Raw genomic sequence first — 24,912 nt, 5'->3', positions numbered from 1 at the left:
ATGGCATGGAAGCCTTGGTTTAGTGGGATGCAGTGGCCTGCACTTACCCCGAGGGGGTGGGTGCTGAATCCCAGACTGGGGAGTTTCCCTGTGCCTTATGGAAGAAAGCAGGCTTCCTGTCGTGATCACGAACACAATCATTACTGGAAGGCTTGTTATAAAGCTTGGAGGAATTTAGGAGGAGATTGTTGGAACACTGGTTTTGTCTGTTTCCTCCTCTTTCACTGTTAGAAGGAAACCAGTAATTAATACAGCTGGGTGCGAAATGCAGCATTTTCTGTTGGCTCTGACTTGTTTTTGCTATTCAGTTTCCAGGCTTTGCGCAGACAGACGGCAGCAGTCAAGTCTTTCAGTTAGTTCAGAATCCTTCTTAGGAGGAGAAAAAGTTCAGTGATGATCTTTACTGAACTTGGCTCTCTTATCTTGAAGATCTAACAGCCTAATATAGGGATAGTTAACTTTTTTTTTCCAATGGAGTGCTTAATGTGCTGGTATTGGCAAAGAATCTGGGAGCATGAACTCTGGGTAGCAACTTCATAAGTTTATAGCTAAAGGAGAAATAGCTTGAAAGTTTGCTCACTTTCTAAGTGGTGTCCAAAATACACAGTTTCAGAAAGTTCCTGGGAGGCACAGTTTCAATCCTTAATCTGACTTTATTCGGATGATTTGCGGGTGCAGTGTGTGTTCCTTGCTGGAGCAGCAGTTTAAAGTGAAATGTCCTCTGTCAACTCATGCACTGTGAGCATGACACCTTCCCTTGTGGTGTTAGATAAGACCAGAAAATGGTATCTTAAGAACTTGATTTTAGAAAAAGCAACTTGATAAAATCTTGGTGGTGGTTGGTCTTTGTGAGGTTTGGAATTTTTTTATTTAGCATTGTTTCTTGAATAAACTGTCATGATTGATAGGAGACAGCAAAGGGGTAAGCATGGCAAAGAATGAAATGGAAGACTGGTTTTTTTATATCTCCTGAAGGGTTGCTCAGGAAAGAACATTTTCTGAGTACTGGAAGAGGGCAGTTTTTACCCAAAGCAATTTATTCTTGAAAACAACGATACTGTATATTTCCACCACAATGTTGGTTACTTAAGAGGTCATTGACAGGTTTCTACTGAGTCAAAATTTTAACTTGAGGTTGTATTTTGTTCGTGTTCTTGACGATGAAAAGAGTATAAAGGAGCATGAAGAATGTGCTCGTGTCCAAGAGCAGCTAATGCACTTGGCAATCTTTGTAAGAGGGTATTTGTCCAGTAAACAGAATGTAATAGGATCCAGGAGATTCCCAAATGTAGATGATGTGCTGTAATGGAAATTGTGTTAAGGCTTCAGTAATGTTTTGAGAAGTCTTCAGTTGCAGAGCTTTAAAGGTGCTTTTTATGGTCAATGTATGTGATTCATCATCTTGTGAAATCTTTCAAGACTAAGCGAGTTCTCGTTTTCTCAGTCTGTTACTAAGTTCAGTGCTTTGCATTACTCTTTAAGTGAAATGGGGAATGTTATCTGCTAAAGTAGCAGTTAAATTGCTTTAAAGAAAAATCCAATTATGCCATATCAGTCACTGCTTAAAATACAGCATCCACTGGCCTGTTGTGGTGTGGCAGTAGGAGGATTAATAGGAGAGTGTATTGGTCCCAAGAATTTTGAGATCATCCTTTTGTCATGGGAAATCTGTCCAGTCTCCTAGTAAAACCAAATTTGGCTAATTCTGTCCAAGTTTTCTCTGTGGTTACTGAAAATTATTTTGAATTTTACTTGCTTCTTGACAGAAAAACGTTCCAAGTATATCAGTTTGTTAAATTTAGTTCTATGAGGATTGTGCACTGCTGCTTTTAGATTTGTTTCAAACTGGAGGAGTCATTTAAATTATGCCCTGTTAAGACAAAAGCAGAACACATGCCAAGTAGCTTTTGCATTGCTTTTTATATGTTCAGGAGACCCAGTTACTAGAAATAGGCACTTAAATAAAAAATAGGTCAGTTGTCATGTATAGATAGTTTAAATGAACCACAGAGAGCTCATATTGGGTAGATAGAAAATTGGTGTATCTGCTAGTAAGTAATGAAGTGATAACAACCTGAAGACTTTGTTTTATTCCAGATTTTTCTTTCCTTTGCTTTGCAGGAAAATCTTCACTGACGATCCAGTTTGTGGAAGGACAGTTTGTTGATTCATATGATCCAACCATAGAGAACAGTAAGTAAATAACTGCCAAGGTCCTCTTCTGTACCAAACTAACTTGTATCAGAAGCCATCGGGGTTATACATATAACTTATGTGAGTATTTACGTATTAACAATAAAGTCCATTAATTACCACAGAAGTTTTATTATTCTTTTAAGCCAATGCTACATTGTTGCAGCATGGGAATCACTGTGTGCATATTTCTCCAAACAGCTGAACTTTTAACACTAAATGAAGGGACATCTAATGAATCTGGCTAAAATGCACTTCCTTGTATTTTATGTGTGTTGTTGAGCATCTGCTTCCCCTAATGTACTTGGGCACTTTAAATTCCTTACATCACATTATATAAAAATGTGTCACCAAATAAAAGTATTCCAGAGTCTCACATAGGATCAGTGTATCCAGATGAAGAGAAAGCCAGCAATACCCATCAGGATTAAACCACTACCTTAGAAGATAGACTGTGTGGCAATGATAACATGGTAGTCTTGTAATTACTCCTTTCCAGCACCTGGATAACAAAGCTGGTGCACAATCAGCTTGGTGCAAATACTGGATATTTGTTGGGTTTTTTTTATCTTAGCAGTTTCTTTAAAAATACTTTTTGTACCTTTGTGAGTAGCTGGCGCAGCTGGTGAGTAAAGACACCAATGCTAAAAATGCTGCCAAGAACAAAAAGTCATTTCAGAGGTTACCTGGCATTCACTACAATCCAGGCACCTCTTTCTGAGCTAGCAGTGGCCATAAAGTACTTGAACAACTGCAGTACTGGGCTGAGTAACTTGATCATGTTGGCTTGCTTTAGTCATGTGGCAAATAAAAGTGGTTTTGTGATTGTAGCTGTGGGGTTCTTGTATTTAAATGACTTGTGAAATGCAGTGCTGTAGCACACATTTTTAGTGTTTTGAACTTCTGCAGTAGGATGTTAAGCCTGTATAATACTCTGGCAGTTTGAACGAAGCAATCAGCAGAGCAAGGTTTTTTTGGAAAAAAAAAAGTGTGTGTGTGTGGTATATAATTACAAATCAGTATCTATCAGGATATTTTACTTGAGATTATTTTATTGCTTAGAACTAAAATTCAAATACTACTTTTTGAGAAACTCTAAATTTGCTTTAGCAAGTCAGAGTAGATAATCAGGCCCTTGGTTTGAATGTTAGCTGTTATACAGATATCATTAGTACTAACACTCTGCATCACCCTCTTTTACTTTGAATTATAAGTCAGGTATGTCATGAATTAAAGCTACTAGCAAAATACTGGGATATAAGTTTCTGTGTTTTAAATCTTAATGTTACTTGGAGCAGGTTATTCTTCTCTGTCTGTGCCATATAAATGCAAATTATTTAAACCAATATTTTAGTTTTATACAGCTACATGTGAATGAATACGGATTGAGACACAGGGAGTTGAAGTCTACGAAATACTGAGTCTGTGTCTTGTAGGATTTTGACACATTGGTACAAGATTTGTCGTGTTTCATCCTTTACCTGTTGTCTGTAGCTGCTGTTTGTAACTCTGTAGTTGTTGTCTGTCTCGCAACTTCAGCATTTCTGAACTATAAAAAATACACCGTAGATGAATTTTTCTCTTATTTGACTCTCCTGGTCTGCACTGTTGGCTTGATCTGAGTTCTAAGCATTGAGCATGTCCGGCCATGAGGACTTGTTGGGAGGGGGCATCTTGAAGACTTTCACTTGATTTCTTTCTTGTTTGGAAAACAAACAACATTATTCATTTGGTGTAAGTCTTGTGATCTGTAGTATGGCTGGAGGAATTTGCTTTCTGAAAGGTAGAGAATTGAAGGGTCCTTCTGACATCAGAAAATGTTGCTGGGAAGTAAAGGTTGAAAAGATAAGAGATATGCCCTGGGGCTCAAAACAGTGGGAAGTCTGTTCCATCTTTAAGCCCCAGAAAGCCTGATAGAAATAATGTTTTAAAAATGCCTCTGTGAAGAACAGACAAGAAAATACATTCTAATTTAACACTAAAATTTAAAACTTATTGAAATTTTTTTAAGACCGGTATGAAAGTAGTTTTGATGGATTAAGTATAAAATAATGTTTTTGACTTAAAAATGTAACACAATAATTTTTTTTCTAACTATAAATCTTTGTTCAGTAAAGTCTTTGGACACTCCCAGCTGTGTTTCTGATTCTGTGTAGGGTCATAAGATGCAAAGTACGTGATCAACTCTTAGACTTTTCCTAGCTCATGATTTCACATTTGCTGGACAATGCTGGCAAAAAGGGTTGAAAAGTCCAGGTTCTTATACTAGGGACAGTGTTGGAGGACGTTGCATTCTTCCAGGGCATTATAGTAAGTTGTAAAACATTTTCAGTTTCACCTGGTGGTTGGGTCTACACATGTAATAAAACTTGGAAATTAAAAGAATACATGGACAAGGATAGTCTGGCCTATGTGATTTCTGATTTGTCTCCAGAAAATTGTTGTTGATAATTTGTTACAGTATTCTAACAGCAGTGAAGAAAGGGTAGAAAGCTGCAGTACTGCTGGTAACACAATCTTAAAATTTTTGTCTTCAAATAATAAAACTTGCACAAAATGTTGAGTGCAAAACTGAATTGTATGTAAGGCAAACTGCAATCAAGCTCTTACAGGAACAAGTTGTGTAGTTTTTAAGCCTTGAGCAATAGGAATAATACTTAATATTTTAGAAACTTCAGGTTTAAGTGTGGAAATCTGCCTTTGGAAGTGATAAAAGGAAAATAAAGTGCATCAAGTTTTGCTTAGTGTTTGTGGAGGTTAGGACAGCTTGACTGCCGCATTTTGCTTTGCTTATATTACATTAGCAAGGAGCGTGTTGAATTCAGTTGCTTCTTCTAAACTTGTGTGTCAGGAAGAGTAACTTGTATCCTTTTATGGCAGCAGTGGAGGTGAGAGATAATTGCTTTGGGAAGGAGACTTTCCCTGTCTGAATGTCCCAACAGGAGTGACATCTCAATGGGTGGCTATTCTTGAGACAGGCAGGTTGAGAAACGAGTGGAACAACTACTTGCAGGAGTGTTGGAAAGAGAAGAAAGATCCTTGGAGAGCAGGAGTATGTGCAGGGAGTCTGTGTGGACACTGGGCTGGATGGGGCTCTGCAGGCAGATCAGCTCACATGAACTGAGACCAGTGCAAATTAAAATGCAACAGATTTACAGGATTGAAAACTAGACCTGAGTTTGAAACTCAAATAGGTTAGAAGGAACAGATAATGAAGATGTGCACTTAACTTCACTCACATCATCTTTGCAGGGATGTCTTGTGTTGGAAGGTAGATGACTTGACTGCCCAGGTCTCAAATGTGTCCTCCAAACCTGCCTGGCTGCTTTTTGATTTTTGTTGCAGTTTTAGAGGGTCTTCTAGCACTGTTTCACAGCTCTGTGATCTTCCTTTCTCCCCTAAATGGCCTCACTAGCTCCCTAAGGAAAGGAACATCTTCCCCCATGCTTCCTACCTCCATCCCATGTTTTTTAAATACAAATGTGAGTAGAAGCATATTAGAAAGGGGCAGGGGGCTGGAGGACCCCGACTAATTTGTGGAAGGGGCACCTGTATGTTTAGATGAGTCTGACAGAGAATCTTCAAGGCTAAACTTCTACACTTCCTTGGCAACTGCCCTCAGGAGCTGCTAGTGAGCCTTCTAAGGGGTGCAAGTGAGGCTTCTGAGGAAAACTAAAAATAGCTCTGTTGCATCACACATCATCTCAGTGTTGTGAAAGATGTCCTGCTAGATTAGTGGCAGGCATTGACTTTGGAATGCAGGCGAGTAGAAAGGGATGCAGGAGGTGGTAACCAAGGAACCCTTGCAAGGTGGTTGTATCTAGCTACCAGCTATATTATGGCAATGATGTTACAGCGCTCTTGTACCTTTCCTCAGTATCACTATTGATTTAAAGGCCTGCATTTCTTTGCATGTTATTGTTTGGTTTTTTTTATCCTAATGGCTTGTTTCCACAGCAGCTGTCATTGAGTTGCACATGCAAATGATTTCATTCATGCTGGTCTAATTGCAGTGTACTTGATCTTCGGGTAGCAATGATCACTGGAGTTACGTGTTGCAAAGTGTAAGAATGTCCTGTTCCAAAATCTGTGTTCCAGTAGATCAGCAGTGTTTTGGAGATGCTCACATTATGATTTAATGTCAGGTCAGGTCTGCTGAAAAGTGTCCTTGGCCTACCAGGAAGAGCCAAATTGTGCAGGGCTCCAATTGTTTGTCTTGTGCACAAAGACAGCAGAAGTCTCAGGATGATAGGTGATGGAATTGGAAATGAACACTTTGGCTGGGTCAAGGGGACCAGATTTTTTCATGAAATAAATTTCTTAACCAGGAATGTTTTTAAAAAGCTTCAGCAAAGAAATGGAAGTCATCAGCTGTGACTTCATCAAAGCAGATTTGTCTTCACACAGTGGGCTGTGCTTAGTGCTGCAAGGCTCTGCATTGCACTAACAGCTCTCCTCACCAGGCTATGGTGACTCCTTCACTGTTTACTTTCTCCTGTCTCTGTCACACGCTGCTTTCAGTAATGATGATGATGACATTGTTGCTGTGTCTCTTCTAGGCTTCTAGAATAGTCTGAAAAAACTGCCATCTGTCCCTTTTTAAATATTAACTTCATGATGCCCTTGAAGCTACTTTGACTGCAGAGTGCTTTGATGTTCATGTGAAGTGTCAAGAGACTGGAGAGGCTGTTAGTTGCACACACCTGTAAATGCAGTGTGTCTCCAGAGGAGTCTGTTTTCCCTCTGACTCCAAGCAGTGATATTATATATATCAACGCTGCCTGCTAACATCTGTTCAAACAGTGTGTTCCCATCACAGCATTCATCCAAGGCAAAGAGCCGTTGTGGATCCATGTTTTATAAACTAAAACTTTTGTGCAGCAATAACAACAGGATCCAGACTGGTTTGAGGGCAGCACATGTGGTAAAGCAGCTTTCTTAGGGGATAACCAGGGTAGGGCAGGAGCTCTCTTTGAGGCTCCATTTCAAACGCCATTTGCTGATTTTGTAATGGAAACTATAGGTACACTTTACACTGATGATTTAGATACTGTTAGCTTGGCTTTGCTGTTTGAATTGCTCCTTTTTTTCAAGGATTGGATTTATGAGGTGGGTTGAAACCTCCAGTTTCAGCTATTTCAGCCCACTCATTCAAGATAATGCTCACATTGTGGGGACTTGACAGAGGGACGAGCTTTGGCTGGGAGGAGGAAAGTTGGCCAACCCCATCTACTTCAGGCATGGGTAGGGACTGCACAGCAGGGTCAGGAACATTCAACTGTGCAGCTTTGGGACACTGTTGGCCAGCTCAGCTCACCTGAGTGACCTGTTCATCTGACTCTGTTTCCCTGCTCATCACTGCAGTGACAGATGAGGTTTCTGAGGACTGTTACTAGTTGAGAAAAGCACCCCAACTAGAGGAAAACACAGACTTCACTCAGTGTATCAGTGCTGTCTAGCAGTGGTGTCTGGAGTGTGTCTCAAAGGCCACATGAGAGAGACCTCCAGAGCCAGATTTGTGTGCTCTGGTTGGGACATTATTCCTGCAGGAGCTGTGACACTGTTTGCTTTTGCAGTTGCATAACACAAACACTGAGTAAGATTCCTCGGCTCACAGCGTGTTGGCATTTCATGAATCCAGGGAAGAGCAGCAATTCTCATCACTTTTAGGGACTGAATGTACTTCGTGACTGGGGACTGCATTGGCTGATAGCTACAGCAAATGTGAAAGCAACATGGTGAACTTAGCTACTTGTCATCATTTAGGTTTAATATAATCATAAGTTCTGTGTGTTTTAGCCCCCAAAGATTTTTCCTTTTTTTCAAACCAGATCACTTACTTCATGGTATTTACATTTAGGAAATTGGTCTTGCTAAACTGCTTGAAAAGCAAGGGAAAGATCCTATAATAAGTTCAAACTTAGCTTTGATGCCAATTGAATGTAAGTGTCTTGTGTTACCACAAATTATGGTTGTCTGGATCTTGTGGAAATGCCTGTAAATCCCCCTTTTTATTCCTCTTATTCCCTCTTTCCTTTTAAGAGAGCAAAGAAGAAGCTGGTGCATCCAGTGGGAGAATCATCTGAAATTTGAAATCCTAAATTTCTGAGTTTTGCTATCTGCAACAGACTAGTTAAAAGTACAGTACCTGATTAGCCTTTTATTGCTATTTAAAAACCTGTAACTGGAGTTTTTTCTTCATGCCTTGGCTGATGATAGCACAGATGAGTGACTTCTATTCTCTTCCTTGTGTGTAATTCTGACCTGTTTATGTATTTCTTGTTTGTTCTAGCTTTTACAAAACTGATCACAGTAAATGGCCAAGAATATCATCTTCAGTTGGTTGACACTGCTGGCCAGGTAAGTTACCTTTCATTGAATCTTTCTTCCAAGTTAAGACAGCAGGTATTCATACTCCTGTTGAGCTAAGTTGGCAGTGACTGTGCATTCAGAGGTGAAAGTTAACTTAAAAATGGTCCTGACTTGTTGTTTAGTCACTGAACTTTTTCTTTAAAGGTTTTGGTTTGTGTTTTGTTTTTGTTTTTTTTCCCCTATCTATTGAATGAGTGCCTAAAAAAAGAGAAGATGAAACTGCCTTAACTCCCAAAAGTTTGTCAGTAGCCTGTGATATTTACAGAGTAAATGAGCAGTCTTGCTTTAGATGAAGAATGGCACTTCAGTAAACCATTTTTTCATGGCTTTTTCATATTTCTCTACACCACCATAACTTGTATCCATGGAGCAGTCATGGGGAGCAGACAGATTCATGTAGGTGGCACTTACTGAGTTACCAATAAACTGCTGCAGTTTATTGCAGTGACAGTTCACGTAATGACAGGGAGTGAGGAGACAGAGAGCACGTGTCCTGCAGCGTGCTGGGGAGCTTTGGGAAGTGCAGGTGTTCATTATTTACAGGTACAGGTGTTCATTCCACACGGTGCTGCCTGGCTGAAGCCATGCACGAGAGTGCTGCATCTTTTGAGAAAGTATATTAGGAAAAAAACCTCATCAGAGACCACTAAACCCCTGTATTTTTATCCTAATTTTTTTTTTCTTTTGCTCACATGCTCTTGCCTTCCGTGATCTCATGCTTTGCCTTTGGGTTTTTCCAAACTATGAGTAGTGTTAAACAATGTTAGCGTTATAAAATATGCTGCCAGTACTTAAGGCTTTAAAGCTGCAGGATGCCTGCTCATAGCTGGGACACTGTTCAGAGGGGTTGTAACTTCCTAGATATGTTTGATTGCTTTCTTGGAAGAGAGCTGTGTGACTGGGGAATAGCCATGCTGTATTTATATGGTGTCAGCCCTTGGTGCTCATCAACAGCAACATGTGTAATCACTCAGAGGTGTCTGAGCACAGCACCAGCCACAGGTCCCGGGGCAGAATTGCTGGATGGGAAAGGCTCTGCAGAGGAGAGGAGTGTGAGAGAGGAGCAGGCTGAGGAGTGTGAGAGAGGGGCAGGCTGAGGAGTGTGAGCAGCAGAACAAGCTCCATTGGTGTCACTCAGTGCCATTGTAACTGCACTTGCATTACAGCTCTGATTGTGTAGCGTAGTGATAAAACAAAAATTCCTCTTTGAGGAGGAAATTGCCTTCTGGGAAGGCAGTGTGACTCACCACTAACATACCTCTATTGCTGAGCATTATTTAATGTTATACAGTATTGTGGAAACCTAAATAGCTTCTTTCCCAGCCTGTGGTTATTTTCAGATTTAATTCTTCATGGAACGATTTGAACTTTGATTTCTGGCACACAGGGTTGAAGGGGAGAGATGATGTTGGGCTGTGGAAGGTGTGGCTTGGACAGATTTCTTTCTCAAGTCTGTCTTGCATAATGGCCCATAGGGAGTCCTCATGTGTATACAGCACAGCAAGAATTGTATTGCAGATATGTTACATACTTTTGAAAACCTTGTGGCTTGGAAAGTTGTAGCAACATTGTTTAACCACTTGACAAATGTTTTAATTTGACTCCTAAGTTGCAGTGAGTATAGCTCCATCCATCCATCCATCCATCCATCCATCCATCCATCCATCCATCTCCTAACGAGCTAAAATTAAAGTCGTGAATCAGGAACAGTTGAGATTATGGCACTTACTTTTCTTGGTATTCCTCCTCTGTCCTGTGCCTGTTTACTTTCCTGGTTATTTACTGAGGTTTGTGCAGTTCAGTTCAACATGGTTCTTGCTGCAGGGTTCACAGAAACAAAATCTTACCTAACACCAAATTCCAGCTAGGGCAGTCCTGAGAAATTCTGGGTAAAGTCAAGCCCCTACAGAGTTGCACTTTCACCTTTTTTACACAGAGTTAGCCTAGGTCCCTTCTGTATTGACTTTGGGATTTCACGTCCAACTGGAGTGGTACTTTGGCATTTCAGAGAAGATGGGGGAGGGCTGCCCTCAGTGTGTAGCAATAAAGGCAAATGAGGGCAGCTTTTGCCAACTGTTATTCTTTCAAACTTTTGTTGGTTGGATCTGTGAAGTTGATTTATAAAGAGTTTATCCTCTTCTGCCAGTGAGGGAAGTTCGATTCCTTTTGGCTGTCTAGATTTAAGCTGTGTGATTGCACTGCTCCATCTGTTCAGCCATGACAATAACTGAGAGGTTATTTGATCTTCAGCTAAAATTAACATCTTCAAAGGCATAGGTTTAACAATTTGAGAACTCATATATTAGGAAGTATGGCTCTTGTGAAAATGGAAACATTTCTTGGGAATATCTGTTGAAACAGGTTTTTTACATTGGATTCATAGTATTTATGTTGCATTACTTGCAGTATGTCAGTCTGGTTTGTTTGTCTATTTGGTCAGTCCCTTTTCTAGAAGGGTAATAAATTCACTGAGTAAGTTTCTGATGGTTTTGTCTGTTTTTTTATTTATGTGAACGCTTATCCTATAATATAAACTTAGTTGTCATAAAGCAGCTAATAACTGTATTTTTTGCATTTGATAAGCATTAGTTAGTAAGCCACAATTACTCTCTTCCTACCAGATTCCTTAGGTAATTTAGATGTGATCAGTGTCACTTGAAATTACAAACTGCTAGATCCTGTCGTCAGCTGTTGAAATTAAGATTTTGAAATGTATCACCAGCAAGATAAGAGGCATAATTGCTAATTAATGGTGGGACAGAGTGGATGTTTTGTACTAATACAAACAGATAATTAAGCAGGGTAAGAGGACTGGGAAGAGCTTCAGCTCATCCATAGTCTTAGAGTGAATAAACCATAAAAGCTGTAGATTAAATTGTAGAGTATACAGATGGACTTTCAGCTTTCTCTTGGTTTGGTAAAGATGCCTCATGTGATATTATGATGAAAAAATTGTGAAAGTACTGCCTGTACAAAATGCCTTGGATGATTGATTTGATGGCATCAAGGTCTGAACTGTGGAACCCTTAATTTGAAATGCAATATTCCTTCCACAGGATGAATACTCCATATTTCCTCAGACGTACTCCATAGACATCAATGGCTACATTCTTGTTTATTCAGTCACGTCAATAAAAAGGTAATGAAATCTGTTCATGTTCTCCTTAAATATCTTCTGGGTTTAGCTCTTGCCTCTGCTATATTTTATGTGTGATTTTTCAACTAATCTCTCTCCCTTAGAAGTATAGTAGGAGTGAATAATAATGTTTTTTCAGAAATGTCCCCTCAGACCCAAATGTCACAGACTAAATGTGCAAGGTACCATGTAAGAAATGAGACAGTGTTAAGCTACATTGTTTTGAGGTGTAAGTAAAAGTACTAAGGATCATTTCAGAAATAAGTAGAGTTCCTTGCTCTTGCAAGGATACAAAGACAGACATAAATACAAAGCTAAAGGGCACTGTACATTTATGTGAAGTACCCAATTAGTTGCTAAAGCATTCCTTCAGCCTTGTAGCTTTTTACAGTACTGAGATTCCTTTGACTTCTTATATTGAATTGTCCTTATTAACTATAGAAATAGTCATTTAAACAGCAAAAAATGACTTTTGGACTGTGGACCCTCTCTTGGCATGCTGCAGCAAAAAATCCTCCCTGAAGGTTGTCCCAGAATATCCCTCTTGTCCTGGCTGTTCCCTGTCCAGAGTCCACCCTACCTGGAATCACGCGAGACGCATCAGCCTTTGTGTGGCTTTGTCATCTTCTGTTGTTTCCTCCCTTCCTCTGGTCATCTTGCTTTGTCTAAATAATGCTTATCCTTGAATAGGTGTTGATTTTCTAATACTGTACAGCATCTTTATTAGGTCAGCTGAATATTTTCTGAAATTTTTGTTTGAAGAAAGTGATTACAACCTTAGACCTTTCCGTCTCATCAAGTACAAGAGAAGTTGATTCTTCCCTTCTATTTTCAAAGCAGCTGATGAGCTTTTTACAAGTGCTGAAGTGTTTCATATATTTTCCTCTGAATCAAACAAAACTGGTCATTTCAAGCTCTTTGAGAGACTATCATAAAATACAGGTAAAGCAACTTGCCTGTTGGCTCTTTTTCTTTCTCAAAGGAAGGATACAGTCTGGTTATAAACTTCTGCTGTTGCACAGTCTTTAATGTTGAACAGATTTCACAGTTCTTCATTCTTGGTTTTCATCTTAAGTTCTGAAGTAGAGAAGGGCAAGCACATGTTAGGCTTTTATGTGTATCTAGAGATACTAAACTACCAAACTCCTTTGGGTCTGGGTTTTTTAGTTAGAAGTTCAGTGTTGGTGCTGAGTAACTTGTATGAAATAGGAGTCAGTATTCTCTGCCTTAGGTGGGCAATGCTCCACTCCTAAAGCAAATACAAAAAAGTCACTGATAGATGGGTGCTGTGAGGACAGAAATGCCTTTGACTGAAACCAATGTACATCACTCAGAGGATTCTGCAACCTGTGCTGTTCCCTGTTTGGCACCTAAAGGACATGTTCTTTCTCAGCCACTCCATGATGCCTCATGATGTCTTGAGCTCACCAAGTGAAGAAATGAATGTGTTTTTTTCTGTGGTAGCATTCAGTCAGTTAAACCAAGTTATGGTAAAAATACAAACAGGACACACTGAGTTAAGGCTGTACGTCAAAAATCTTTTCATCAGTATTTAATCTTCATCAGTTTGTTCCAAGTTTCTATTGTTGTTGTTTCTTCCTTAAAATTGCAAAGTGTCCATGATCCTGTCTTGTTCAATTCATTATGTTCTGTATCCAGACAGTGTTTAGGTGATAGGAAAGATCTTCCACACTGCCCTGGTAGCTTTGATGACTTGCCCAGACAATGAGATCACAGTCATGATCTGTCCTGACTTCTGTCAAAGTGTTTATATTGATCCAAATATTGATCCAGCTGGGTAAGAGCTTTGACAGCAGACTTAATAGAAATGCTCTTTTTAAAGTTATCAGCTTCCCAGCTAACCTCCAGTGGGAAGTTTAAATAGGACTTGAATGAAAGCTAATGCCCTACATTTTTCATATTCTCAGGCTCTCAGCAACAAGGTCACTGGAAGGCTTTTGCTCTAGTTCAGCTTAATTAAATTCCAATTTTGTATCTTGCTAGGTTCCATGATTTTGTGTAACACATTTATCTGACAGCTAGTAATGGTGGGTTTTTTTGTATTTCACACATTGAGCTATTTGCTGTAACCCATTTGTTGACAGAACTTGAAGGGACCTCTTACAGTCTCCAAATCTCACAGTTTCACAACTCGATGTGATGGTGCTATTTTTGGATTGGTCAGTCCTTGCTCCTTTTTGTCCTTGCTCCTTTCAACATTATTAATTTGGAAAGCTTTCTACAACATTAATTGGTCAAGCCAGTTTCATTCTTGGCAGTCCTTAGCAACTTGTTTCTGTGTCAGAATTGTGTTGGAGTTTAAATAGCACTTCTCCTGTGGTTTTCACCTTGGTCTGTTAGCAAGGATCAGCTTGTTATTTGTAGTATTCTCACTAAAAAAGGAAACTTGCGAACAATCTTAGACAAGCAGATGGATACCCAAAGTGGGGCAATGGAGAGCCCAGGTTCAAGAGCACCTTAGCAGTATTGCAGGCAAGGACTCGTCGGGGTGCTGTGCTGTGGTGTGACATTTTTCTGGCTTAGCTGGAAACAGTGATTGTACTGTCCTAGGGATTCAGTTAGCCTGTGGATCTGGTGCTAAGATCTTTCTCCTTGCTTCAGACTGAGAAACAGTTTTGTGGTCTGCAGTAGATGGGGTTTTTTGGTAGCATTTTTATTCTCTCAGTTTGTAGGGTCACGTAGTTCTGTGTGTAGTGATGCCTCTTGACTCTGTCGCAGCCAAGCTCCATTTAGCTCTTATTTTCTTAATAATTATGAGCATCCAAGACGAGTTCTCAAGACTAAAATTTCACTAATACTCTTTCAGCATAAGCTCTTTGTGTCCCTAAAGTCCTTTCATTGATTCCACATTTTTTATTGATTCCACATTTTCCACAGTGTAATCTGTAGTATCCTACTTGAGTTACCAGTAGGAATTTGTGCCAGACTAAGTCATGCTTCTGTTTACAAAGAATTCATTTTCTTGATAGGATACACTGAAACTAATGAGCTGAGCATGGAGAAGCATTGTGTTCCACACAGTCTCAAATATTATTGCTGCAGTGAAACAAATTGACCTACTTGACAGAAAATCCATCTTAAATATGGTAGAGTTTGTTGTTCTAGGAGTGAAAGGTTTAACTGCTTTGAATGGTGTTTTTAGACATCAGGTCTTTGCTCTGAGCTGGAAGTGCGTTTGAGTGCTGCTCTGTTTTTGAGAGTTTCAGTTCTAATTGAAATGCAGTGCAAGTCAAGCCACTGCCTGTAGCTAACAACCTTGGAAACTGGAAAAGTTTGGTCCCTTTTCTGTTGTCTAGTTGCGCGTCTCATCCTTGAGCCTATGCCTCTCTTAAATTATGCACTTCGTGTACCGGCATTTTTTCCATGGTGTAACCAGAGGAGTGCAACATCTGCTCTTCAACCTTGTTTATAGCTTGTTCTCAAAAGTACTGAATGTCAAATGCAGTGGATTTTTTTAGTGAGGTTTTTGACTTGATATTCTACAGTACTGCTTCTTACCTCCCATCATCCAAACTTCACCTATGTGGTAGGGGAGCAAACGAAGAGTATTTGAATAATCACTGTTTCAGTGCCATCTTGCAGATCAGTTTACTCACTTTCCATAGAAAATTAGAATTTTGGCTTCTTTTGCCTTTTGCATAAATAATAATTATATATGAACTAAATGTTCATTAAAAACAATGTGTTCTTTTAAGATGGAGCTTGCCTAACTAATTACTTTTTTTTCCAAATTGCTTTAATTTGACATACTCATCCAGGATTGTTGGACTGCAGCAGTTATATTTCTCACTGCAGATACAAACCAGATGAGAGGTGGGAGGGACTTGGGGTGATTATGTGTTAGATGCATCAGTCCTGGGTAATGTTATTTATTTCTGCAAATACCATAACTGGGGAGGCTGTAAGGGTAGGCTCAGGCTGGTCTCTGCTGCTGCTGGGACCGGTTTGCTTTGTTACACAAATGGGTAAGACTTCCAGCATCTTTGTAGTTGTGCATACATAGAGTAAGTTTTAAACACGACCTACATGTGCATTTAATTGCTTGTGTATTGGGTATTGAGGATAAACATCAGAGTGCATGTGTGACTTCATCCCTTTATTTTGCAGTTTTGAAGTGATAAAAGTTATCCATGGCAAGTTATTGGATATGGTGGGAAAAGTCCAGTAAGTAGTGACACTTTCATCTCATTTCATTGCAGGCATGTTGCTAGTGCTTTGTTCAGTATACTGTAACTGTTCTGAAGTTCTGAACTTTCTTTCACAGAATACCCATTATGCTGGTTGGAAATAAAAAAGACCTGCATATGGAACGGTATGTGAACTCCAGAATGTGGGAAACACAAGGCAGCAGCCGCATTCCTGTGGCTGCAACGCGCTGCCTTTGTTCTTTGCTTTCCAGAGCTAAAATCAAACTGTAGGTTAAAATAAGTTACTGGCAAAGGAATTGTGTCCAGAATGTGAGCTATGAGCCATGAACTTCTTGTTGTAATGTTGATTTTTGTCTGTGAGGATCCAGGGACAGTCATTTAACACTCTGGGTTTTTTTCAGAGTAAGTAAGAGAAGTGTATTTGTCACAGCAGCAACACCAGATGATATTACAGATTATGAAAACAAAGCAATACTTTGGGACAACTGCTCTTCTGGATCACAGAGCAGTTTTACCTGGCCCAGAAATGCATTTGACAGCGGCCAAAAGCAAATGCTTTGGATCAGACTTCACAAGACATTCCTATTGCAATGCACTTAAGTGCTTTGGTACTCTGAGGTATTTCTTGACATATCAGATTCCAATTCTTCTGCAAGTTATAAGAAACATATTTTTCTTTCTCTGAGCAGGGTGATCAGTTATGAAGAAGGGAAAGCTTTAGCAGAATCTTGGAATGCAGCTTTCTTGGAATCTTCTGCTAAAGAAAATCAGGTAATGGATTTAAGAGTCATTTTATTCAAATAGCAGTGTAATGGATGACTCAGAGTTTCACTAAATAAAGGAAGCTAAAATATTTGCATGCACTGTACAGATATTTTGTGTAGATGGAAGCAGAATGGCTGTCTGCACTTTATGTACACAAGTTTTTCCCTGCAACTGTCAATGGGAGGAGGAAATGAAGAACTGAAAGTTCAGCTTCACTGAACATATCAGAGCACATAGTGACAAATTGAAACTCTCATCCATGGGGTGGGTGGAACAGGGTCTGTTACCTTAAACAGGAGTCACTGCTGGCAGAGCAGTGAGTTGGTGTAAGAAGATGAACCTCGTGTGTTAAGGTGCTGGGCAGGCTCAGTCTCTCTAATGGGGGAATAATCATTTTGTCTGATGTTTATGGTCAACAATTCTAAAAGTGTACTTGAGTAAAGTTGGATTTGTCCCTGAAAGAAAAATTTGGATTATTTTTTGCCACTAGATATGGGACACTTGGAGTTAGTTTATCAGTATTTCTATTTCTGGCTAAGACTCACATTAACCTTGTCAAAACTGGGCATGATGGAAGCATGAAATTTCTCAGTATCTTCCCTGTGTGCTGGAGAGCTTCAAATGCATACCAAAGGAAATTAAACTGACAGTATAAAGAATAAACCTGTTTATAAAGTCTGATGATTTTTTTTTCCACCCCTTTATTTTATGTCTTAATGTCTTAATACTTCTGGATTAGGCAAAGCTGTTGCCTGTGCTCTTTTTCATTTGGCATATGTTCACAATGTGTAACACCACAGCAATTCATATCCAGCAGAAGAATATCTTACTGGTAACTTTTCTGGAGTTTTTATTGTCCTTGAACCAAGAAGAAAAAAGTCATGTTTATTTATGTAAAGAAGCTACAAGCTTTGTAGGATGCTTGGTATGTCCTGTGTGTTAACTTGCTGCCTGACTAAGTCCCCCGTACTGCCATGTATTTGTGCTCCTGTTTTAAGTTAAGCTGCCAGCTGGAGTTTATATATCAAACATGGTACCCTTCAGGGAAATCAAAATAGCAGTTGGATGTCAGATAGTCAAAATCCTGGACAGTTCTGTACAAATCCCACCAAAAGGATTCAGAAGTCCTGTGCATCCTGGCTGTCACTGGTCTTCCTTTCTGCAGGATCCTTCAGAATAGTGATCACAGGTTGCTGTAAATTCTGTCCCCCTGGATTTAGCAGCAGGTTGTTGAGGCAGGTGCCTGAACACAATTCCTGCTTCATGCCTGCTGTATAATACACTTGGTAAATTTGTCCATCTTCAGAAGTCTGGCAGATCAGATGTCACTTCTGAGACGGGTACCCACAGCATGTGACCATCCTTCAGGCTCTCTGGCGTGTTTCCTCTGGAGGCTTGGGATGTGTGGAATAAAGTGTGAAGGAGCCCAACACTGGCACAGCTGCCTCAGTCTTCTCACACATCTCCAGCTCTGAAGAGGTGGAAGATTGAGTTTTGAGAGCCAAGTGTGGAGTCTGGAGCTGTGGGAAGAGGAGACACCAGGCATTGTAACATCCCTCCCCGTGAGTTGGACCAGGAGCACTTCTGAATTCATTTGGGTTTTCTCCTCCAAATCCTAATCTAACAGGATCAAAAGAGCTGATGCATAGACTTCTGTCAGGACAAGGCATCTTCTCTTATTCTGAAACTGTGTGTGGTCTGGAGGGGGGAAAAGGGTTTGTTTTGAACTTGGTAACAAGGTGCGTTGTCATTTTCCTGGTACTGTGTTCACCTTATGTAAGCCAACATTACTGGAAAAAGAAGTCTGTTAGCACTTTTTGCATTGAGGTTCATCCAAATAATCACCTGTACTGGCTTGGTACTGTAAATGTAACTTGATTATACAGATTAATTCCAAACTCCTTCCAAAAGTGTTTCAGCTTCTCTTTGCTTTAACAGAAAGCTGATTTGTGCTTAAGGCATGAGCTAAACTGGATGAGGGATTTGGAACTTGAGCAGAGAGTTCAAACCTTCTTGACTGAGGGTACATTTGTTAATTCTCTCTGAAACCAAGCCCATCTGTATTTGGAGGATTTAGAGCAGAAATGTAACAATTTCTGGTGTGCTGGTCTAAGATGAGTTGTGTACATGATGTTCTTCACAGTGGTGAGGAGAGGGGGTGTCCCTGATAGCAATGGCTCTTTTTCCCCCTTTTCTGCCCTCTTTCTCTAACCCTCCAGCCCCCCAAAAAATCCTTCTTGGAGCATCTGTGAGAGTCCAAGGAGCATAACCCAATTATATTGGGCAATTAAAACAGTTCTGTAGATTAATTTAATCAAACTATGCCTATTCTGCCAAGAGTTATCAAAAGATAACATGTTCCAGAAGCAGCAGGACATGGAGTAGATGGAAAGGGAGAGAGACAAAGATTAAAGCCGTGGTGATGATAAATGATGGTGGCTGGCAGGAGTTCTCAAGGTCAGATAGACTTGAGTATGTGCCAGCTCCTCCAGACATGAGTGACCTGGTAGGACTTTAGGAGGAGCCTGCATATCACCAGCACATCAGTCATCAAGGGAAATCCCTGGGCTTTGGGAAGGCAATCCTGACACTTAATGGAAAAGACCTCTCTGAGATGACTGCTGGGCTGTTACTGTCATGTCTTCTCAAGCTGCTTAATTATTACCAGACATGTTGAACTGCTTTGGCTAACTTCAGGAACTTCAAGTCTTTTCTTGTGGAATTCCCTACACAGGGGTACCTAGGCAGTAGTAGAGTGCTTCATCTTAATCCCAGTGCAATGAAGTCAGTCTTGGAAATCCAGCCAGAATCCAAAGTGGTCTTAAACCCAGGTGAAGCTGGAAGCCAACTTCTACTGGAAGAATTTAGGAAGTAACAAGCAACTAAATTGTGTTCATCATGCATTAGATAAATTGCAAAAGGAGCAAGGAAGTAGCAAAAATTTTGCTTTTTACCAAAATGGAGCTCTCTTAAAAAGCAATTGCTTGGTTGTGCTTCTTTTTTCAAGGGCAGCTTTATCTAGGAGCTCAGAGGATGCACTGCTTAGTAAATGCTTCAGAGTAGTTTGGAATCCAGGGGTGTGACATGTTTGGATTGGCAAAGGATGTGGGGAAAAAACCCTCTTTTACCTGGCTATTGTTCAAATTCCTGTGCCCATTTCTGTGCTGGGATAAACCAGATGTGAGAGCAGCTGAGAGTTTCCTCTTTGAAATAATAAAACAGTTGCCAAAGGGTGACTCCGGCACCGTGGGCTGGATTTGAGTGGTTGCACTTTCCTGCTGGCTCCTGGCAGCACATTCTCAATTCCCTGGCTGTGTAGAGAATGTGCCTCCCCAGCTGCCTGTCCTGCTCACTCTGAGGGCACATCTGCAGCAGCAGCTGGGCCTCTGGTGTGCCCTGCTCGCTGCTGGGCTCTGTGGGCAGCAGGTGTTGCCCAGGCTGGCATCTCTTTTGTTTGCTCGGGGAGAAAGGTAGAGGAAAAAAGCCAGATGGCTTCCTGTGGGCTAGGTGTGACCCACATTCCATAATTGCACCATATGGAGGCAGATGCATGTAAAGTCTGGCTGCATCCTTCATTCCTTGTCACAAAACATCTTCCTGTGTTGTTTTAAGGCTCAGCCTGAAACTCCTTAGCACGTTTGAGCTGAATTACAAATTCCAAGGCGTTCGCTGTAGGACAGTAATTAAACCTTCCCAGTGAATACGTATTTTCTGTGAAATGATTTAGCAAACCCTGTGAACTCCTACATCTTAGTGCTTCAAACAGCATGTCTTTGACAGGGAATGTGCAGCTTTTTGGTTGATAGAGTGAGTTGTAGAGGTTTTTTAATGGGTGCTGTGAAATGTGGGCAATAAGAACTTGCGTACTAAAATGAAACCATTGAAAATTCTGGCTCTAAGAAAACAATGGTGCAGCATATTTGTAAATCAGTGCATCACCAGGTTTTGATTAAGGGAAATTCTTCATTAGTGGAAGCAGTTTGATAGCAACTGCAGTCCTGGCCATAGTTCTCCTAAAGTCTTAATTTGCCCAGGAAATGTGTTGTATCATTACTGAGCTAACAAGCCACTTCTGTCAGGTTCTGTTGGGATTGCAGGAAACTCGGTTATAGGGAGGAATACCCTATTTTCCAGCTGGTGAAACACTTTAAATAGTTCCAGAGACTGTACTGTGCACAAACAGTATAAATGTGGGAAACTTTAACATTAAGTCTAATCTTGTTAAGATTGCTATGGGGCTTCAGTCAATGAGATTAATTTGGAAGTAATCCAGTCAAGAATTGTATCTTGTGGAGGTGGAAAAACATCTGTTAAATCAGAACTGTAGCCATAAATCACAGGGTGCTCTTCAGCCTGCTGATTAAAACCAACAAAACCCCCTTTTTAGCCTCTTTCTAGCATGACTGTTTTTTATATTCCAAGCACTTTCCTGTGCTTGGAATTCCTGAAGTGGATGGCCAGAGGTTAGATCAAATGGCAGTCTGAGATGGTCAGGAGACCATTTCCAAGCTGAAGATTTACACACTGAAGCTCTAGTCATGCAGTTCATACTATTTAAAATGTAACCCCATTTCTCTCAGGAGGGCTTTATCAAAGGATATTGCTTAATATCAGTGATAGTTCAGTTTGTGCTTTCCACTCATGTCCTTGTATCATGTCTAATACTGATCTTACTCATAGGGACAATGAGAAAATAAAGAGTAGTAAAGTCACTCCTCATATTCAGCTGTGCAAAGTCAGTGTTGAGAGCTGAGAAATCTGCTGTCTTCTGTAATTATTCATTATCTTAAAGATTACTGAGAGCAAAGGAATTGGTTTATTCTCTGGAACAGCACAACAACCAAACCTTTCGTGCTGTCAGTCACTCAGGGCAGGCTCACCATGCAAAGCAAGGTGATTACAGTTATTGCCTCTGTTGTGAATCTGCCTCAGTTTGTGCCTGCCCTCCCTGCTGAGGATTGCTGTGGATGGGGGTTTGCATTTCCCTTTGAAACTAAAATTACTGTGTTTGCCCTCCTCACTTTTGGAATAAGCATTGGATGTGCGTTTATCTGCTGATGTAGTTGGTAAAACTGCTAACGATTTTTTAGTTATTCTTTCAGTAAGTGGGCAATCCTGCCTTCCCTCCTAATGGTGTGCTCTCTCTTTGCAGACTGCCGTTGATGTTTTTAAGAGGATAATTTTGGAGGCAGAAAAAATCGATGGGGCAGCTTCACAAGGGAAGTCTTCATGCTCAGTAATGTAATTCCACTGCAGAACCTGAAAACACTGGGAATACATTCTACCTGAAGAAGCAAAACTGCCCATTATCTTTAAAGATAAACTATGCTTCTTTTTTTTTTTTTTCCTTTTTTTTAATTTTTTTTTTCTTCTGTTAACCTGAAAGATAAACAGTTGGTTTGGAGCCTTTCCCTTCAGATTATGTTAAACTCTGACTCCTGTGCAAATGGCTTCACTTCCATTTTCAAATTTTAAGCAATCATATTTTCAATTTATATATTGTATTTCTTAATATTATGACCAAGAATTTTACTGGCATTAATTTTTCAGTGTAGTTTGTTGGTTAGAATAATCATCAAAATGATGCATATTGTTACACTACTATTAACTAGGCTTGGATATCAGTGTTTCTTTGTGTTAAATGTATACTTGTAAATAAAATAGCTGCAAACCTTAAATGTTCTGTTTATAATTTTTCGTTGATTACTCCATATCAACTTTTTTTTTTTTTTTAATTTGTGAAAAATGTTCACCTGCTGACCTTAAGAGAAGGCAAGGCGTGAGATCCTTGGAGCCAATGGATTGTTTGACTATTGCTCGGGAAGTTGTTTGCAAGTGATCCCAAACGTTTTTGCTACTGGAACTCCAGGCTGGCCAAGCAGCTCTGCTTTGCTTTGTGCCCGGTCATGGGAAGGAGAGACAAGTGCCAGCTTTATTTGGAAGGGAAGTCCTGGGTTTCATTCAGAACCTGCTCTGTGTTTTTCCTCTGTAACTGTTGAGTAAAGGGTGCGCAGAGCCGCCCCGAGTTCCTGCGCTACGGACTGTTCACGCGGACTTGTGGCTGGGAGTGCTGTCAGGATGGAGTGGATTTATCCAGGTCACAAGCGTAGACTTGTTAAGAGAACAAAAAATGTCATTTAAAATAAATTGCACGTCCTGAACAAATTGGTGTGGGCTGTTTGTCGTGAATTCCTGTGCTCCTGGTAGAGGTGAGCGGCCTCCTGCTGTTTGGCTGTGCACAGTTCAGGGTTCCTGCACAGCTTTCTCTGACCAGCTCCGAGTTTTTCCTTGCCTTTTGGAGTGGAAGCTTAGCAAGCTGTAATCTCTCAAGTCTAGAAACAAACTACTTACAACTATATATTTTTAAAATTTGCAGTTGACCTACTTTGTATTGAAAAGCAGAACAAAATCTAAAACAGGAAAAACAAACAAGGCTGACTTGGGGAACAGCTAATTAAATGAAGGATTTTGCCTGCATTTTTGTGTTCATTTGAAAACTTAATTTCTTACAGGAGAACATAGGAAGGGAAAGTTAGAGTGTTTTTGCAACCGAAATTATCTTTTACCTTCTAGTCTGTGCTAAATGATACAAATGAAGCATTTAATTCCTTTATTTTCTTTGTGCAGTTGTTCTTCATGTGATACAAAAAAATAGTCTAAACCTCTCAACAGTGTATGTAGGAAAGCTTGGTATTTCCTTTGGTCATCATGAGAGTAATTTGTTAAAAAAAAAAAAGGCGCCTTTTCTTCTCTACTTCTGAAATTTCCCAATGTTTCTGAAAACCCGTTTTCTGTGAATTCTTACACCTTGTGCCAAGCACAGGTTGAGTAGCTGGATGATTGTTATGCATGATGGATTGCTGGAGTTCAGCAGAGAGCTCGTTCAGGGAAATGAGTCCATGCTTTGATTTTGGAGCCAAACTGAGCCGGGGCTGTTTCCTGCCCAAGAACCTGCAGCATTGGAGCAAGGGTCAACTTGGCTGGCAGTGGAATGGCTGAGGATGCAGAGCATGGCCTGAGGAGCTCAGCACCTCAGGGGTGTGTCAGTTCAGTGTGAGCCTTCAGTGATTCCAGGATTGATGAGCTGTTGCATGACCCGAGGCTGTGGTATTGCATCACGGACACAGCGTGTGTCCTTTGTCACAGGCTGGAAATTCTGGAGTAACACAAACCCCAGCGACCACATCTGCTCCATTTTTTTGTCAAACTCTGGCTGCAGGTGTACTGGCATCAGTCTAACCCCCATAACAGCTGCTGCATTGCTTCTTGAGGTGTGCCAGCTGCTAAGAGTTTTAAAGGAGATGCATGAGAGCATGTGCAGTTCAACAGTCTGGGATAACTGAGGTCCTGCCTTCCAGAGGTGAGGCTTTACAGAAGGGCTTAAAGGCAAGTGCAGATTCTCTGGATCGTTTGTGGTAGAAGTTTTTGAGACTTGGAAGGGACATTTCACAAGGCCATGTAGTGATAGGACAAATGGCAATGGCTTCAAACTGCAAGAGAGTAGGTTTAGAATAATTAATAGGAAGAAATTCTTAAGGGCAGTGATACACTGGAACAGGCTGCCCAGAGTTTATGGATGCTCCACAGAGCCAGGTTGGACAGGGCTCTGAGCCACCTGGTCTAGCCAAAAATGAACCTGCCCATGGCAGAGGGGTTAGAACTGGGTGGGCTTTTGGGTTCCTTCCAGCCCAAACAATTAATGTACTCAGCACTGAGAGATGTGTACTGCTCTTGCATTTTCTGTAATAGCTGAAGTATTGAGCTCATCCACATATGTTGTTTCCTTCTTCCTCTTTCTGCTTCATCCAGTGAAAAATGGAAATTATTCCATTCGTCTAAGCCTTTCACTGCTAATAAGATCTAAAGACCAGCCATGTGCAATAGTCTTGCAGTTCTGCTGAAGCATGTAGTCAAGTGTGATCAGTGAATTCCTCCTCATCCTTGGATGTGCAGAGATTTCACTTGGCTTCTCAGGGTGGCACCTTCAGCAGCTGGAGTTTAACAGAGGCTGGGGTAGCCTTGTGCTTCCTTGTACTGAGCTGGCACAGGTTGGGTTCTTCATCCTGAGAGCCCTGAACAGGGGAGTGGGCAATTGTGGAAGTCCTGTTATGTACAGAAAAAATACTACTTTGTAGCAAACTGCTGCTTTCCTGGAGTTGATGAATTTGTACAGCCTTGTATAAGTTCTCTGATCCAGACTAGGAAAATAATTATGTAGACTTAATAACCTTATTCTTAAGAGATGATCATTTGCAAAGGTGAAAGTGGCAAAGATCC

General features: G+C 40.5%; 1 protein-coding gene across 2 annotated transcripts in view; it reads left to right on the top strand.

The window, feature by feature from the left end:
* Nucleotides 1-22,800, top strand: part of RHEB (Ras homolog, mTORC1 binding) — a 38,862-nt gene extending 16,062 nt beyond the window's left edge. Inside the window, exons 2-8 of one of the 2 annotated variants that reach the window (XM_083855413.1) lie at nt 2,122-2,193; nt 8,486-8,553; nt 11,622-11,704; nt 15,830-15,886; nt 15,987-16,034; nt 16,560-16,641; nt 21,788-22,800. In XM_083855413.1, coding sequence (XP_083711539.1) covers nt 2,122-2,193; nt 8,486-8,553; nt 11,622-11,704; nt 15,830-15,886; nt 15,987-16,034; nt 16,560-16,641; nt 21,788-21,880 — 503 coding nt within the window. In that variant the 3' untranslated portion in view covers nt 21,881-22,800. The remainder of the gene's footprint in view (nt 1-2,121; nt 2,194-8,485; nt 8,554-11,621; nt 11,705-15,829; nt 15,887-15,986; nt 16,035-16,559; nt 16,642-21,787) is intronic. The other variant, XM_083855414.1, reaches the window with a different exon arrangement.
* Nucleotides 22,801-24,912: the final 2,112 nt, after the last annotated feature.

Source organism: Zosterops lateralis, assembly GCF_965231275.1.
Source record: "Zosterops lateralis genome assembly, chromosome: 1".
Classification (NCBI taxonomy): Eukaryota; Metazoa; Chordata; class Aves; order Passeriformes; family Zosteropidae; genus Zosterops; species Zosterops lateralis.
The sequence above is the reverse complement of the archived record's forward strand: the minus strand, read 5'-3'. Positions and strand labels throughout refer to the sequence as shown.